Raw genomic sequence first — 19,104 nt, forward strand, 5'->3', positions numbered from 1 at the left:
CAGGAATATAAACACCAGGTCAACAGGCACCAAAATCTCTGCTGGAGGATTTACAAGGAGCCCCAAACACAAAGCCCATGAGCCAGATCACCAAGTACCATATAGAGAGCATAGGCTCCCCAAAGGCTTCTGGTTCACAGTGAGAACCGTAAAATCTTTAAGAAAAGGTTAAGAAGCTAAAAACTTTGAGGACAAGGACTCATCACAACTTGGCTTCAGGAACGCAGCATGCAGAAAGAGGGCTGATGTTGGCATGGGAGCATGAGTCTGCCATGTGAATAACGCTGTTACAGAGCTCATGTTCAACTTCTAACAGTAGCACAATCCCATGTGTTTGTCAAAAACAATAACCTCTGTTTTTATTTCCTTTCACACCATCACAGTACGCCTCATCACCTGCCTTCAAAAAAAGCCCTGAGAATCAGCAATTTCAAAACTTATGTTTATAACTATTCCTGATTAATACTGTCACATGGCACAGTCAAATCTGGCAGTCCGCTTCAAGCTGATCCCCACTCTACCTCAGCTCCTGTCACAGCTTCAGAAGTACATTAAAAGCTCCCAGATTTGCCTTGGAGGAGTGAATGGAGAGAGGCCCTTACTGCCACTGAATACCCAAAAGCAGGAGAAAAGGATCCAGGGAAAAGCAAAATCATTCAGAAAACACTTAGAATAGTCCAGGAAGCATTATCAAACTGTTCTGCACAGAACAATATTGCACGCAGAAATGTGAACGGCCTGATTTTAGCACCTTGTCCCTGCTACCCTCCCTTTTATTTTGGAAATCTCTTTCTGTCTGAGTTCTGTTGGAAAAGAGGTATCACCACCCACCCTTAGAGTTGCTTTTATATTTTAAAAAGACACTGAAATGGCGTTACGCAGTATTTTCCACCTCTATTTGAAATAAAGGATTTTCCCCCAAACCAGTGAAAGTACCAATAGCATAGCACAGCAATGCAAGCTTTGTGTTTTTAACTCTGACTCAAGGAAAAAAACCTCACCTTATTACATATTGCTTGCTAATACAAGATTTAGTATTTCTAATACTTGAGCAATGACAGCTACTCACAATTCATAAGTCTCACCTAGCAGTGTATGACCATGCTTCATTTAAAACAGTCAGCTGACCCCTCACATTCAACCTTTCCCTTACAGATAATTTTTAGACCAGCTATAAATTTGACAAAGAGCAAACTATTAAGAAACTTAATTAGGGCTGCTCTAGCAAAAACCACTTGGCCTTTCACTGCTTTGAGACTGCAAACTGAGATTCAAAAAACATGCTGTCTGTATAAACATCTCTTCTCACCTACTTCCCTCCTTCCCTCCTCCCAGAGTGATGACCCACAACAAACTCTCTTCAGTTCCCAGTGAAACGAGCATTCATTTTAGTATTTGTAAACATTGAGATCTTAAGTGTGTTTATTCACACTACAATTCTTTTTCTTGCTGTTCGAATATACTCTTAACATGCCTTGGGCGTACCCAGCCAGGTATTGCAACTCCCTATGCTGTTACAATACGCTCTTAAGAACGACAGCAGATCAAAAAAAAAGAAAAAAAGGAAAAATGTAAATTTTTCTTTATAAGTTAACATACTGGATTTTTAACATATTGGAAATGAACTCAGCAGGATACAGGGGGCGAAAAAAAACCCTAAGCCCAAAAGCACTGATTTTGAATAACATCAATAAGTAAGTAGGGGATCACCTAAGGGTCAGTAGGATCACGGCAGTTATTTTTTCTGCCTTACATGTTGGTTTACTGTCTGTATGGAGAACTAGCACAACAGTAAGAGCTGCTGAAGTGAAAGCATGCAAGCTTATTGGATGTGGGTTTTCTGTCAAGTCATACATTTAAATATTCTGCAGGTCTGTTTTCATCACCAGGCATGGACATCCAGTGTAAAATACACTTCAACCAGAAAACAAAAATAACTCATGTCTCCTGTGTAATGTCAAGTAGACCTCATGCCATCTATCAGCATCCTCCTCGTTTATATATAATGCATATATACAAACTTTATGTAATTTGTAAGAGAACTTCTCGTCCCCCTCTCACACACAGATCTTGGCCTTCATTGACAAAGATAAACATACTGCACTCACATGTCTTCGACCGTGATATCTTTCAGGATCTGGCAGTAATCCACGTTCCACACTGCCTGGTCATCCCAAACTTTGGATGCCAACAGAATTGCACCCAGTACAATTCGCTTCCAGTTTGCTGGACAAATATCTATCTCTGCATAAGTTAAAAGTCTTTCAAGATATACCTGTGGAAACACATTAAAATCAAGACTTAATCTATTTTGTTATTAAGTAGAAATTAAAAACTATTCTCATAAACCCATTCCAGCAATTTTAAAACAGCAATCTGCTCTCAAGAAGATTTTCTATCTGTAACTGTTGATTCTAACATTCATTCCAACATAGTCACATGTTGGAATGAATTCAAATCAACGCTTACATAAATCATTTAAATAATAATGTAAATAAATAAAATGCTAATTACTAATGAGAAAGGCAAAGGTATACTACCAATAATAGCTACTAGCTATCATACAAACAACTATAGTTGCAATTTACAGGCAATCAGTTATCAGAGGTGGCATCATGTCGTGCTGGACCCGCCTGGTGAGCCTGTGTGAAGAGTTCTATAGGCAACCATAGGATGAACAGAGGAACAGTTAGCACAGAAGCAGCAAGCTGAACAGAGAGTGAAAGTATGTGCTAAGAAGGTAATCTGGACCAATAACCTCTAGAGATGAATAACAATAATCCTGTTGAACCGACAAGAACTGACAAACTCAGGACACCATTGTCTGGCCCAATCTGCCCAAGGTCACCAACACAGCCTAGCATCAACCAAAGCTCATATAACCCAGATCTCATCCAAGAGGGTGGTGGGTACTGTTTATGAAGACTATGAGATTATATATGCACATGTGAGGAAACAAGGGACCCTGGAGGGACTTTCTGAACACCTACCAAAAAGCTCCCTGGGGGGTGTGCAGTATGACCCTCTGTTTTCAAACAGTGACCTAGCTGGCCCCCACAAGTGATGCTCCAGCCAGAAAACCATCGGTGTATACAGGAGAGATCCATAGGAATGAGAAAGTCAACATGCAGTGTGAATAGTTACCTGCTATCGATTGCAGCTAATTACAGTAATAACAACAGATTATTAAATGAAATGTGTTCTAAGAAATACTGGTTTGTGATCTCTGTGCCCCCCTACTCTATCCCTGATTAGGGACAGGGAAATTATAACATTTAATGAATATTTTCATGTGAGGTGGACAAAACTCAGTAATTCTGCAATCCACAACATTTAAACAGTTATTATCCGAGCTGAGAATACACAGAATAATGACCTATAATAAATCTCCTGTAGTTTGACTAAGCTACTATTTATTAGCACCTAATCAAATAATACCCAAAGGATAGTTAATATATCCAAAATTCAATGTAGGGTACATGCCAGTAAGGATTTGAGTGAGGAGAAGGAGAAAGGGGGGATGTAAGGGGAGAACTTTAAGAACGGCTCACTGGTGATTTTCTATAAGGATGTGCGCTCACGTAAGCACACAGAGCACCTTTCATGGTCTGTGCTTCTGAAAAGGTCTAGCATCAATAGAAAATATTACATACTTAAAAACTAATGTCATATTTTGAAGCGTGAGTATTTTTATGAGTCACCAATAACACCATGGCTGATTACATCCTTCATACAGTTTTGTTCGACAGTTTTCACAGTTATGACGTACAAGTAACTAGAGTTTTACAGAAAAAATATATTTTATGAAAAAAGTGTTAGCTATTTGAATACATGTGCACAGGCATTCAGCCCACAAAACAAACCGTCTCACACTCTGCAGTATAAAAAGCATAAGAAAAGCAAGAAAATCATGGGAAATGATCATACAAAGCACACAGACAACTTCTGTTCAAAGTGGCCATCACTGGAAGTTCTTTGCTTCCAACTCTTACTACAGGAAACTAAAACTCCAGTTACAGTGTCTGTAATGGCCACTAATACAGTCACATCACAATGAAATCATGCATAAAAGGTGTAACATTTCCTCTCCTCTACAGACCACATCTCCCAAGCAACACATTTCTTGGTGCACTGTGAGGTTGTTTCAAACAGGTTTCACTACATTCTTTTGGCAATGATTTAAGGAAAATCAGATACAGTAATTTATTAAGTTTGTAAATTCTGCTCTGATTCAGAAACAATTTTTTTTACTGCCTTCACTAGCATCAAGGAAGTGAACTTGTTCTGCAGTTTCGTTTCTCACCCGTAGAACCAGCTGCTGTGCTCAAAGAGCAGAACTTGAAACTGGAAGTACTTCAACATGACTAAACAGACACATTCACTACAACCACTAATCCTACTATGCTGCTCTACACAAATACAGGTTTGCAATTCCTGAAGAATAACCTATTCTTTGTATCTTGTAACAGATCTTCTAACACCCTCTTCATTGCATTGTGATAAAATGCAACTAAGTGGTTACTTAGGTTGCTAGTACTAGTACAAGTGTCTATGCTGACTGACAGAAACTAGGAGGAGATTTTATGAGATGCTCTGATGGAAGTACAATATACATGCAGAATATTATACCTAGCCGAAAGGCTGCATATTTTATAAAAATAGAACACAGCCTGGGATTCTGAAGGACCAGAATACCTAAAGATATTCTTTTACAGATGCTGAAGGAAATTTAGGTCTGCTCTAACTGAAATACATGGCTGCTAAGAAACTGAAAACATTCCTTTAAGATACGTATGTTTTAAAATAATGTTGAAGTCTTTTACTTATCAGGTTAAAACTTTTTTTAAAAAAGGGACTACAACTGATTTACAGACAATTACCAAAACCCACAAAACATTCAGAAATATTTATCCCAAGTGTTATGGTTACCTGTACTTTCAGATAAATACAGGAATAACTTTAAACAAGTTGCAACTAATTTTTAAGAGAATACCAATGCCAAAATAGTTTCAATGATTTTTTGAAATTATAGAATACTCAGAAACCCTGAATAATTACAGTACGTTGGATATTACAGACTGGTCAAAAAAAAGTCTCAATAAGAGACTTTTGGCTTTCTCAATCTCCAGTGGGTTCTCTATTTTTCTTGTGTTAATGAGGAATTAACCTCAATCTTGTTGAACAAGACAACTGTTGAACTAGACACTGTTGAACTCAATCTACGTCATTAGGCACAAAACCACAGGCATAATTAACAATCAAAAATCTCTGTAAAAACAAAGTTATATTCAGCTATCAAGTCAGAATATGTACAGCATGAGATTTCACAGATAAAGCTGTTGACATTTTCAGTTTCTTAAAAATTAAGAAATATATAGGTAGCAAGATATCATAAACTAAAGCTGACTTTAAGAGGCCAGATACCAGACTCCTGAGTATACCATTTCTTCTTCAGCTATGATTTGCCCTGCCTGCCATTCTAACACTGAAGAAAACCATAACATTATCATATAATACTGTAAAGCAAAATATCACTAATTATTCAAAAATTTCTTTTCCTTCATAAGGCAGGCAAAAGGCTATTTCAGTACAAATTACAAATTCCCAATTATGTGTGATTATGCCCATTATTAAAAGCAGAGTTTTGACCTTTTTAGTCAGAGCATCATTCTGAATAGATTTTGATGTATAAAATTCAGTATTGCGTGTTTTGTCTGTGAAGGCTTTCCAAGCGGTGCAGGAGACCAAAATAAACAGCACACTTTAAATGTTTTGAGAAACTAAAGTCTCTAAAAATAAGCAAGCGGTCACTCCAAAGCATGGGTTCAAAACAGAAACTGAAAGAAAAATGTGTAAGTAGGTCAGGTGGGAACTGTGATGGAGACTCAAAAGATTCACCCCTCGTCTAATTGGTCAAGTAATATTTATAAAACCACAGAAACAACAAGCTCAGTATAAAAGCGGCATACGAAAGTGGCATATGAGAGCGGCAGACTAGAGTCTGCGCTACCTGATGGGTCTATTTTAAAGGCTGTCTTTTGCTTTCCAGCCAGCCTGTGTAAACAAACCCCTTGCACGAACTTCTTCAATTTAGCAAGTAAAACTGCTCCTTGAATTACGAACAAACAGCATTCCCTGGAATTGTCCTCAGCAATGTCAAGGGTGAGAGCTGGGTAAGTTAACAGACAAGTGACAGACGCTCTCTATTACCCCCTGCCCATCCCACCCCTTCCCAAAGAGGGGAAAGAGAAAAGGAATAAGGGAGAGAGACTTACGGATTGGAAAACAAAACCAAAACTGCTTTAACAATAATGATGATAACAAAATGAACTATATACAAATATATACACTACGAATACCGAACCCAACACCCCCAATGGCAACCACGTCACCATCACCACTGATGCTGTGGGCAGAGGGGAAGGCCCAGGCAGGAACTGAACAGTTGGATTCTGGAGCTGGATTCTGGAATGCACAGATTGGGATCAAAGGCAGAACGGACACCGTCCTTCTTGGAGACACCAACCATTGAAGGGGAGAGAAAGAGAGAGCGAGACCCTTGTGATCCCTCAGCTTTACAGGGAGTATGACGTCTATAGGATGGAACACCTTGCTGGTCAGTGCTGTCCGCTCCTCCCCGCAGGTGCAGCCTCTGACTTACTGCACCCCCACCGTGGGACACAGGATTAACAGAGACCTTGGTCTGCACAGGAGCAAGTACAAGCCAGAGCCTTTCTGCACACCAGCCCCTGGCAGTAACTGTCAACATCAAGTGCTGTCGGTCCCTGAAGCAGACACTGTCTGCAGAAATACGCCATAAACTTCAGAAAGTGCCGTTAGTTAGAAGAGGCTGGGCTGAAAAGTAAAATCACTGAACAGAATTGTTATAGCTCAAACCAGGACAGGGAAGCACGCAACTTACTTAAAGCAATACACTGTACCAATGCAGGGAGACTTAAGCAGAGAGCGTATGGAAGTCATAATATCACACTACTCTTAAATTAGAAAATTAACTTCATTTGCTTTACATCAGTGTTGAATTTGACCCTTTACGGTTAATGCAAACCACTTAAAATTCAACTTCACACATGCAGTTTTAGTGGATTTTAAATGAATACTCCACATCTATAGATACATAAAGCAAACAAGAATCAGAAAATAGTATCCTTTCTTCTGTGCACGCCTAGTTTAGAAAAAGAGAGAAAAAAGAAAAAAAACCAAAGCCAAGTAAGGGTTCTGTTGTGGGTTCAAATTCAAAGGCATTCAGAGAAGTGATAAGAACAGGGAAGAATGATATTGCAAGGAAAGACATAAAGGAGAATAATTCATAACAGATGAACTTACACCGTGATCAGATGAACTTAACACCTAAGAAAAAGGGAGCATAAACTTGCTACTACCTACCCATGAGTAATACTTGAGAAATAAGCTCTAAAAATTATATAGGAGCTTGGTAAGACACTATTCTTCTATCACCTTCACCTTACCACATTTAAGCACCTTTCAATAACATGTTGAAAGATAGGGATAATTGAGTTTCTGGTGATAATTTGGGCTTAACTCCAGACATACAGTTTGCTGTAATAAGAGTCTGTATCATCTTCCAATAAAACTGAAGATGATAAATACCTTGCCAGGAGAAAGGCTTCTGGCTCCTTTCTTGAAAATGTTTTAAAAAGAGTATTTTATTTTGTTCATTTACTGTGGCCTTCCTGACTAGGTCTTGGGTTTTAAGCGCATGTGTTGAAGGAAGACAAGGCAGAAAAAGAACAAAACCTCTGGCAGCAAATATCTGCAAAAGTTGATTGAGGTTCTCAGCTAATGCAGGAATTTATTGTAATCTATGACTTGTCTCACGAAGACACACCTGTGCTGTCACTTTAGTGGAGTTCTTCGACTTTCGATCAAGCCTGCTCAGTCTTCATTCTAGCTCTCTCTAGCTCTGATCTGGAGAGAACCAGGTGACTCTGCAGATAGGGACATTTAGGCAGAGGAAACGCATGGTACACACGAGCTCTCGCCCTACTGATGCAGAGCATCCTCGTAACAGCAGGATACACACAGCCAAGTGAGCTCTGTCTCCTATACTAATGTGAGAAAGTCCATCTTTCCTGAAAAATGGCGCTCTTGACCACTGTTCACACCTCAGAGCATTTCCATGTACTAGGTCCAGGCCATGGTAACAGCCAAGCACCAAGATTTTTACTTTGATAGGACACCAGAGTTGAAAAGAAGAGGTAGAGCCTGCCATGCACTCAGCAGCCTACATGACTGACAGGGGATGCTTCTGGCTGCTGCAGAGATGTGCTGAATCAGTACAGACTTTTGGAGAAGGGCCAGCTGGCTCTCAGCCCGTTTGAAGAAGAAGGCTGGTGGGTGGTTAGTGACTACTCTACTCATCCCAAACAAACTCGTGGCTGGTGGGAGACCACCACCTGCTTTTGTTGGCAAAAGCAAGAGAGTCTTCCCACATGCGCGAGGGCATGCTCCACCTTATTTAAAAAAAATATGAAAATGTTACCCTTAGTGGTAAATGTGACATATGGAAATGCCATTTGTATGCAATTATACGTCTATATGTTGAATAGTGTCTTAAATGCAGGGGCCATTTTCTTAAATATGGGGTTTGTATCAAACAGACTTGGGATTCTGTGTGTACAGTGCGGTTCAGTATATTGCATGTGTTGTAATGAATTTCACTGGTTTAATTTTCAAACGCAAAGCACTTTCTACATTTTTTTTTAGGACTAGTTGCTGTAAAGCCATATAATAAAGCTGAATTTTAAAAGCTCACTGTAGATACGAATATTGTAACTCCCAGAATGCTGGAAGAAATTTGCTTGTATGTCAAAAAACCAAAGAAACAATGTGATAAACTTTTTTTTTTCACTAAAATCTGAAAACCTCATCTCCTCTGCATTATTTTGGCAGGTGTTCCTTTATAGAACCAAAACTAATAAGATAAAATGAGCTTTTAGCATCTAGAAATCCTAAGTTAAAATAAATGCTGTGATTTGCCTTCACCCACTTTTGACAACTGTATCCACGATTAAGAATGGAACTAAAGCTTAAACCAAATTGAAGCTGTTGTACCAATGTTACTTTTTTCCAATTTAATTTGTCCTCTGCAGTGCTTCTTCTGAAAGTAAGCTTTTGCGGCAAAACTTTTAAGCACTTCTCTACTCAACGTTCAAAAGTTGAATTCCAAAGAGACAACGGATTTGTTCTGCCTTATCCAACACCTAGTTCTCCTCAACAACAGTGATAGCGTCCAAGAGCCATCTCCATCACACCTATCACTACCCACTTAGTTCTACGACTGTATGTTTATAGGTTTTTTACAGAATGATGACATGACTATTTAAATAAAAGTTTAAAGTTACTGATGTGACATTAGCAGAAACTCTCTGTGGCTTCAAACAACATATCATTTTGAATTTTTCTGAGCTTGCAAAGGACAAGTGTAAGTCAGTGTTAATACCAACACTACTACAATCTTCAAAACTCATTTGTAATATAATTCTACTCCTAGCTGAAATAACAATGCAGTTCTGATCCAGAAAATACCAACGCACATTGGTTATTCAAAACCTTTTCACTTACAAACTCAACACCTCAGAGCCTGATACCTCCGTTATTAGTCTACTGTGTCTGGGAATGAACCACATGGTTTTACACAACTGTCAGTCTCACAAGCTTTGATGGACAACACTTGTACCTCATTGCAGACATTTTAGTAACTTGAGCACACGTCAGAAGGTAACACTGCACAGAGTTACGATTTCTGAAGTGCAATGTTGGATTATCATTTTCCATCTCTTCACACAGACTTGCACCAAGATTCTGCAGTGATTAATCTTTACACTTGGAATACCTGCCAACTGTTTAACCATAAACCAACTGGGTGATTTGCCTTTGTTAATTCATTTATCTGAATTTAAAAGAATTTAATTCTATTAATTGAATAAAATTACCACTCTGTGGGTATAGATAATCCCAAATTGGCTTTGAGTTCAAGGAACTCTAGAGAGGTTCATTAGCTTAGATGTGGCACCACAGGAATGTAGTTAAATGGCTTCTAAAGCCATTTCAGGTCCAGCAGAAGCACAGAACTGATTTATTTCAGTGCCTGTCTTGAGCTCATAAATTGACCAGACCTGAAATGACTCCATGCTGACCTAGTTTGGATGCCTCTGATCTTAACTCCCAGGACTTGGACCTGCAACAGCATGGTGGAGAAGAATTTAGCCATCCGCTGTCACCACTAGTCCTGGGGGGCTTTTCTTATCCAGACACAGAACTGTAACATGGCACAGACTAACAGGACCAGCAAGAGCATCGAAGCTCCAGCAATGGTGCTCCAGCAGAGCCACTGCTAAGCCAGAACTAATCCCTGGGGTGATTATTTGCAGTTGGGTGAATGCATCCTGGACTTCCTGAGTGTCGGATAGTAACCACAACAGTCAGCGTTGTCCTAGTTATCTAGGATGTCCTGTCCCCCATGATCTTGGATAGCAGGGAGCTGGTTACACAACATCCCAATCAATCAACAGAACATTAATCTGCTTGAAGAAACTGAAAACTAGATAGTACTGAAGAGTTTGGGTTTAATTAGTGTGAAACAGCATTTTTTCCATCTCAGAGGACATTATAGCATACTTTGTATATTATATAATATTCTCAAGTTGGAAGAAAAACTAAAATACTGGAGGTTTATTTCCTCTTTGCACACACACACCACCACCCCCACCCCCCCCTTCAGGAGGGTATATATCACATATGAAAGTGTGAAACAAATTCATTTCAATATTTCATAATCCACAGGAACACTCAGATTTTTATTAAAATTTCACTATGGGGTTCTTACAGAAGTTTTGTTTCTCTTCCATACTTCATTTTGAAGCTGTTCAACATAACCTTTAATATCGCACTGATACCTCTCATCACACTGGAGTTGCAGCCTAAGCACTATCAATACTTTAACTCTTTTTTTAAGGCTTGCCTAAAACGATGGTGCAGGTTTCCTACAGCGATTATGAAATTTCCAACCTCGGAGAAATTCAGAATGCAACCAGGCAGGCCCTGACCACCCTGATCCAGCTGGCTGAGCTTTGAGAAGAGGCTAGACCAGATGTGACCTCCAGAGGACCCTTCCAACCTAAGTTATTCTGTGATTATATCTGTTTGCAGTACTAGAGTTTTCTGCGCTGCCACATGGAGATGTATGAAGCTGCGCACTGCCTCCAAGGAAGCTGAGTGGGAGTCTCAGCACAAAAACGAAATGGGCAATCACAGAGGAATGCCACTGAATGTACTAGAATAATTCCGAATTTCGAAGCAGCAGCAAGAGTAAAGCATTATCTTTTCTCATGTTGTTTTTATATTGTTTTATGTCAAATTCTGTATTTTACCAATACAACTCTAGGGACTTTAAGTATTTCTCACTTGATTTACATTAATAGAAAGGACAAGATTCTTTTGGTATTTTAATTACCACAATTGAGAATCTACAAATTAACATGTAATTACAAAAACCTCATTCCCCCACTCTCTCATTTAAACTCCATATGAACTCACTAGGTAATCCACATTATAAGTTGCAGGAGCGTAGAATAACTAACGAAGACAGTTTCCACCCCAATGCATCACAAAGAAATACACAGTCCTCCCTAATGAGAAAACTCACGTGTGTTGCAATCCCTTGAAGCTAAAAAAAAAATATTTATACAGAAAAATATAATTGGTAGTGGTCCCATATAGTCAAATTCTGGCTCTAATCCAATCACTGAACTGCCATATGCTCTGTTCTAAGCAATCAGCCAGTTCCCTACCACGACTCTCCAGAAATAACTGTGCTTTGCAATTGCCCAGCTGGGCAGTTAAAACGTTCCACAAAGGTCTGGTGCCATCCATTTGGCGGCAAAGGACATCACATTATCATGGTCCTTGCAGATTCCTCCAAATTTTATTTTTGAGACCCAATGTTGTAAAAGAATCATAAACGCAGTCATAAAACTCTGAAAATGTGAACAACTGCAATGTATTATTGTAGGTATTTATAGGATGCACTAACGAAACTGAGAAAAGTCACACATCTTCAGGTTTGTCCCCTAATTTACTCATTTTAAGATCAATAAAATTCATAATAAAATATACACAAATTATTGGGCCACATCGACTTTTCAGTCTAAAACTGATTCATTCCTTGCCCACACAGAAGCCCTTCGAGATGCATCAGGAAACAGACATCCATTCTTTGACTGAATGTCCTCTTCTCTTCGGGATTTAAAAAAACTTCCCTCTCAACCAACAGCCTGAATGTTCTGTTTTCATGAAGTGTACATCCCAGCAGACCTAAAGCAAGACTTGACTAAGAGACGTACAAGCGTTAACCGATAAGCATTTATATATTGTATATTAGACTGCAGTCAAAAGATGAGAATAGCCCTAAAACCAGGGACCAGAACCTGAGTCTTCTGCTCCTGCCAGTACCTGAACCACAGGTATGAAACCTTTGTTCCTTCTGGCCTTCTCCAGAGCATAACCAGCTGCCAAGGGGCTCAGGACCCACAGCACAGGGTGGAGAGACTTTCTCTCTGCACCTGGGAATCTTTCTTCACATGTGGCAAAGCGTTAGGCTTTGGCCACCTCCAAAAGAATGCTTGAAATCCAGGACAAAGGTGGACGCCAATGATACTGGAAACACACAACTCTTCCTGTGGATTTCTTACACAAGGTGAAGCCCAGCTTCAATGTTTTGTCTTGCTCACGCGATTGCACTCATGAACCCTTACAGTTACTGGATGGAGAGTGACAGCATCAAACCAGGCAATAAACAGGACTTTGCATGGTACTCTGAGGTCTTTGGAGGAAACTGCATCTTCCATTAGCTGCGTAAGGATTGGTAGTTATACTGGGCCAGCTGAAAAAGACCTCTGCTGCAGATCAAGTATCTCTACAGATTCTGATCACTTTCTTTGTGTTTTTATTTTCTTTTAAACAAGTATCAGATTTTTGATACTTCAACTGAAATATGAAAAAATAAAATGTGTTTTATCAGCATTTAAAAGTAAAAATATCCCAGAGAAAGGAAAGAAATTAAAAGCTTTCTCCTTTCCTATAAACACAGAGAAAACAAAATTATCCTCAAAAACTATAATTTTCACAACCCAATATTCAACAAGATTCTCTCCCTACCTCATTGCTGGAAACGTTCCTGAATAGTACAATAAGAACTCAGGAACATCCAGTGGATTAATCAAATCCCGATTTTTCATAAGGAGAATTTATTCCTATGTACATCAAGTTTCAAATTACTCAGTATCAAATCCTCTCACTCACAGTATGAACTTCGTAATATATTTCAAAAGCACGCTCCTCACAGAAATAAATCAGCTCCTGTACTGTATGTATTTACCCATCACCGCATCTGATCAGACTACAGCACACAGACCTAGCATATCTGCCTGTCTGCATATTTGCAAATGCAAGATGTATCCTCTGATACTAGAGACACAGAAGTATATTAGGAATCTTAGATTTGGCCTATTTGCAAAGAACTCAGAAAGCCATGTCAAGGCAAAGCAGAAAACTTGGACCATTCTCCTCTTCAGGTCTAGTTAAGAGGATTGTTTTTACAGAACAAAAGAACAAAGCATAAATATTTAATTCTCATGACATGGTAGTACTGAATTGCTTTCCTGTTGGTACGGACAACACTCCTGATCATTTTTTTTATTTGCTATCCAATTAGCACATTAAAAAGAGCACAACTTGCCACCAGAGGAGATAGTGAAGATGAGACAGGCGTTTCTCAGTTTTAGCGAGGGTGGGAATACTCTGGGTCGAGGGAGAAGCACGTGTGCCTTATTTTTCTTACAAACTCAGGTCATAGAGTTCACCTGTTCACTGGGACAAAAACCATAATTCGCAAGGCTTTAAATCAGCAATGCAATTCTTAAAACTAATTTTATTCTTATGGTGTTATTTTAGGAATAAATAATGTGAATTAGTATTTAATTGTTTCAACCTAAGATTTTAACTTTTCACTTATCAGTATGGGAAATCTCTTGGCAGCTCTGGAGGCTGTGTGAAAATTACATTTTTTGTTTAATTATAAATTGTAGTAGTGGAGGCTTTAATTGAAATATTTTAATTAAGTGCTTGAAGCAACACAATGCTGGCTTTTTGCTGGAGACTAGCTTATCTAGCAGTCTGGAATTTCACACTTACTGAGCTCCTGTGCTGAACATACTGCTATATAAGCAGCTGTAACTGCTGCTTCTACCTGGCTAATGGCATGTAAAAAGACAAAACAGTGAGTGCATTGAACTACACACCTTAGACCATGTTAATAATTTGGGTAGTAAAAAGGGGTGGTTAGGACTGTTTAAAAATAATTACAGAGAGTGAAAGAAACATACCAATTTTATCATCTTGTTCAACTGTAATGTTATCTCCACAGATACACTTCCTCCCTTCTGGCAACCCTCCCAGGAGGAACAAGTGGCAGACAGGGCTATCAGATTGCTCTCCGATGGGTGGCCAGACCATGGCAAAACATTCACTCCACAGCAGAGAATGCTGCTCTCTTCTTCCTCAGACAGGCTATCCAAGTGGAAATCACTTGGAGGGTTCATAAATAGCAATATCAACACTATTAAGATTTCTGTAATGTGGGAAGGGCGGAAGCATTGATTGCTTTTTAAGAGATTAATTCCTACATTTGGACATTTCAGAAACAACACAATCTGTCTCTGGGGCCCCTTCTGATGGCACTAACAAATAAAAAAATGGGATCTAGAAGTACAGAGGAAACTGGGAGCAGCAGCAACAGAATTTCATACTTGTAAAACAATATTTATCCAAAAACTCTGAAGCCTTCTGGAAGGAGTGGTCAGGCAGGTGCTATTATCCTGAAAACATGGGCAATAGCAGAACAGTAACACTCGTCACCTGCACCAAATATATTCACAAACATCTGCATGGCTGCTTTGAAAACTATCCGTGTTTCTGTATCATTGTGTTGGGTAAAAAACCCAAGTCACCTAAGTTTTCAAGCACTATCAACCATGGAAACTGCCTCTGCAATACAACAAATGAGTTTAAAAACATTTACAGCTCATTGCATATCATAACCAAAAGAGTTACTTGCAACAAAACCACATGAAAACCAGAAAAGGCAAGGAAGTAGTTACAAATGAAAGACATTGAAATACATGCCTGGGTTAACAAAGTTTGTGGGGAAGAACTTTCCATACATTGCAATAACAGGAAGACAATCTTCTTTAAAAAAAAAAAAAAGACTTCTTCCTTTCTACTGAACAGTGCCCTCATTAATCAAATACCCTAAGATCAAACAACAGATAACTACAACAAGGTTCCACTGTATTTGTGTGTAGATTAATTAAATTACAGAACATACTGATTCATACAACATATCTTGCCTCCAGCAGAAAACACTTAGGGAGAGAAGGGAGAAGGACACGAAATTAGTACAATTACGTGAAAGCAACAAACAAAACGTCATTTTGGAAAACAAGTAATGGCTGAATCAAGTTACTAGGTGAGTTAATAATGTAAGGATGGAAACTGCAGGGTGTTTCTTGCCCCATTTCGCTCATATTCGGGGTCTGTACTGGCTAGTATAATTCATTCTGATTGCCCAAAGGAAAGAAGCCTGCCAACTAATCTTAGAAGCCAAGAGAGAGAGATTAACAGAGGAAATGAGTAGGTCTGGGCTTCAAAATCCACCTTCTCCAATTTCCCCTTCTTCCATCTAAAGTACATAACAAAGCTGTTATGAAACCAAATGTTGTATAAGAAAAAACCATTTTTTTATTTTAAAAACTGAGTCAAGAACATAGCCAAAATCATGCCTGAAAGCTGAAGAGTTTGCAGGATAAAAATTTCAAGAAAATTTAGAAATTCTCAGCTGGTGGCGATCTCCTTTAATCCACATTGCTATGCTGACCCACACCAGCTGAAAATCTGAACCTTCTTTTGTGCTGTGCTATTTTAAAGTAGCTAAACTTCAGCCCTGAGAACAATTGTTCAACCCCATGACATGGTCCTGAAAGACAAGCACAGTGCAAGTAAAAAAGAGCCATCACCAACATGTCCCAGTCACTCACTGAATCCTTCATGTGCTCGTCAATTCTTGTAAGTGATATTAAATTACTACTACAGCTGTTCCTGAGTCTCTGCTGGGAGCTACAGTGATACACAGCAAAGACCCCACAAATGGAAGCCTTCATGCTTTTAACATTCCCTCCTGCTGAGAATCACTTATGCCACCTGCATTTTCTATTAGTCACCTTGGTGGCTTGTAACATTATCACTTTGTGAAGGCAAGACATAACCCCAGCTCCCGTGCCACATGCTACCTGATCTCTTCTTCCATCACTTACTCCAAGAAAATGAACTATGTTATCTCTTCCCATCAAGAGATTTCCTTGGTCTGCAAGGTGAGAAAAAAAAATCCCTGGCAGCTCCTAGATCTATTAAATCATACAAACCCAAGCTTTGAGAACAAAACTGGGTCTGTCAGATGGTTGATGTCATCTCTCAGACACTCACCAGGGTGACAATGGCACATTCAGCAGTCAGTTGAGCAGCACTGAATAACGTCCGAACAAAGCGGTAAATCTGTTTCTGCTCCGGGTCATGTTTGTCATAGTCTGGTGGCACTTCGGATTTCTAAGGAAGAAATACTTCCAAATAGGTGACTGAAACAAAATGAAGCAGACAGAAAAGAAAGACAGTTCACATGAACGGGAAAAAGAGGCAGACAAACTTACCGAAAGGGGATGAAGGTTTTCATCAAAAATATCTAAGAGCATTCTTCCATCTGTGTCCCTAAAAGGTATTAAAACCAAAGCAGTGTCATTATCTGCAGGTGACAGCACGCAGCTCTCATAGGCATATGAGTACTGTTAAAACTCCAATACTACTCATGTCGTGGGGGGCTTAGAAACAGGGCTGAAATGGGATTTTCATATAGAAGTTGGACCTATTCTACCATAAAGTTAATGTGTCATATGAAATCCGTAGTACAAAGTATGCTAACATTCTCAGCCTTCAATGGCCAAGATACACAACTTCTGTCCTCTCTACTGTGAGGCTTCTTCACAGCCTGAGAAGTACTACTATAAGCCTATAATAAAGTCAGCCCAGATTACTTTTAATTTCATCATGTCAATCCTTGCAACCTCTAAATTCCTCCTCCTTCATTACTGTCAACATTGTGAACATTTACAAACACAGAACACTGTTTTTACAGCGTACTCCAGTACGCAATATAAGATTTTTGATTAGTGTAATTTTGGCAGGGACACTAACAATCAGGAAAGCGAGTGACATAATAGTACCAGTTAGAACTGGACACTTTCTGGACAGATGCATCCATGTGACCTACTTATGACAATCCCATCTTTATAACATCTCTGCTACTCAGTTCATAGAGTTCTGAAGAGAGAAACCATTGAATATCTTTTCTATATCTACTCAACAGCACGTGTCTCTCAGAGCATGCAAACCTGAGTTTTACAGTGGAGTCATGTCTACAAAACGTACTTGCTAGCAGCTAACATTTAAATTTCAACATATGAAGGTGTCTTTTTTTTTTTGCTATAAAGCCGAACACTGAAAATAAACACTTTTTAAAAAAAAAGTAGTACCTAGATTAAAACAAAATACCAGACTGAGTTAATTACTAGAAAATTCCTAATGAGCAAGGATTTTAGGCCAGACTCTTTTCCCCCTATATAAAAAGGCTACTATCATAATGCAGAAGTAATCTCACTGCAATCGTGGATGTACTACAGTAAACTGTGGACCTTTGCAATCAGAAGAGGGAATGAAAGAATTTCCTACTTTATTTCTTCATGCTGTATCTGATGCATTCTATAAAGGTACATTTGATTGCGCTCAAAAAAAATGTACTGCACTAAAAAAAAATTGATAGGTTCTCATCTTCATTAGAAAAAATTCACATTGCTGTCTTTCAAAAATGAATCATCTACTAATTGATCTAAGCATTTTTCCTGTTTAGTTTGTTGGGGTTTGTCTTATTTTATAGTGATTTAGCAAATTCAGCAATACTTATACATTCCTCTGAAAACAGGATAGGTATAGTCTTCTATCTCTTGTTGAGTAGCTATGCACAACAAAAGCTGCAGAAAGCCAATCAATATATCAACGATAGGAGACACTTGGAAAAGAAGGAATGGTAAGCAGAGTGCTGCAATCATAGAAAATGTGGGAAATACGAAGGAATATTATTTCATGCATAGTTTCTCAAAAAACTGGGATTGGCGAGAGTTTGGAATATTTGGAAGTAATTTAGTTTTAAGCCTACTGTGTACGATAAAAGGAACAAATAAATATTGTCTGAAAAGAAATACTCTCTGGCAATGCAGGTGCTTCTCTAGTTTTCTGTCAAAATGAACCCTGAGTCTATGTAAGAGTTAAAGTGGTTTCTCACTGCCTGCCCCCCACTAACGAACTAGAATCTACCACATATGTCAGCAACTTCCTTTTCACCTATGACGGCAGGAAACAGAATGTATGTTTTGCTATTGCTGTTTCAGCAGCAAGAACAACTGAACGCTGTTCATCATGCTGTCCCTCTGTTCCTAAATCAGAGACAACTGAAGACAGAAGTCACTTCACATCCGTCATTCCAAAGTCATTAACTGGCGTACGCGCGCCCGCCCCAGCATCACCGCTGAGACCATCTGTCCTGAGCGCAGCAGAGGGCGTGTTTACACCACACCTCCCCACCCCTGGGCAGCTCCAGGAGGGAGCAGCAGTTCTTTCTGAATAAATCACCTCTCCATGCCACAAGTGTAAGGACAGATAGCAAGTCTCCCAAGAAAATAACATTCAGAATGTATTTCTCTTCAAGACACTAACATGGGACTCTAATTTATAAAGGTTTAGCCTCTCAGTCTACTAGTTGTAGGTCAATTTTTCATCAAGTTCTGTAAGATCACGGATGGGCATACTTTACCACAGACAGAAATCAGCTCCATGGCAACTGGCACGAAGTGAGGCTGATGCACTTGGTTCTGGATTCCTTCTGCTTGGTTGCGAGCTCCTGCT

General features: G+C 39.1%; 1 protein-coding gene across 1 annotated transcript in view; it reads right to left on the reverse strand.

The window, feature by feature from the left end:
- The window catches only part of CCNY (cyclin Y), a gene marked incomplete at its 3' end in the record, with an annotated part of 42,353 nt that overhangs the window by 2,239 nt on the left and 21,010 nt on the right, over positions 1-19,104 (reverse strand). The window contains exons 5-7 of the mRNA XM_010140988.1: positions 16,800-16,857; positions 16,579-16,698; positions 2,109-2,275 (exon numbers count right to left, since the gene is read on the reverse strand). Of these exons, the coding sequence (XP_010139290.1) occupies positions 2,109-2,275; positions 16,579-16,698; positions 16,800-16,857 (345 nt within the window). The remainder of the gene's footprint in view (positions 1-2,108; positions 2,276-16,578; positions 16,699-16,799; positions 16,858-19,104) is intronic.

Source organism: Buceros rhinoceros, unplaced genomic scaffold (assembly GCF_000710305.1).
Source record: "Buceros rhinoceros silvestris isolate BGI_N320 unplaced genomic scaffold, ASM71030v1 scaffold7358, whole genome shotgun sequence".
Classification (NCBI taxonomy): domain Eukaryota; kingdom Metazoa; phylum Chordata; class Aves; order Bucerotiformes; family Bucerotidae; genus Buceros; species Buceros rhinoceros.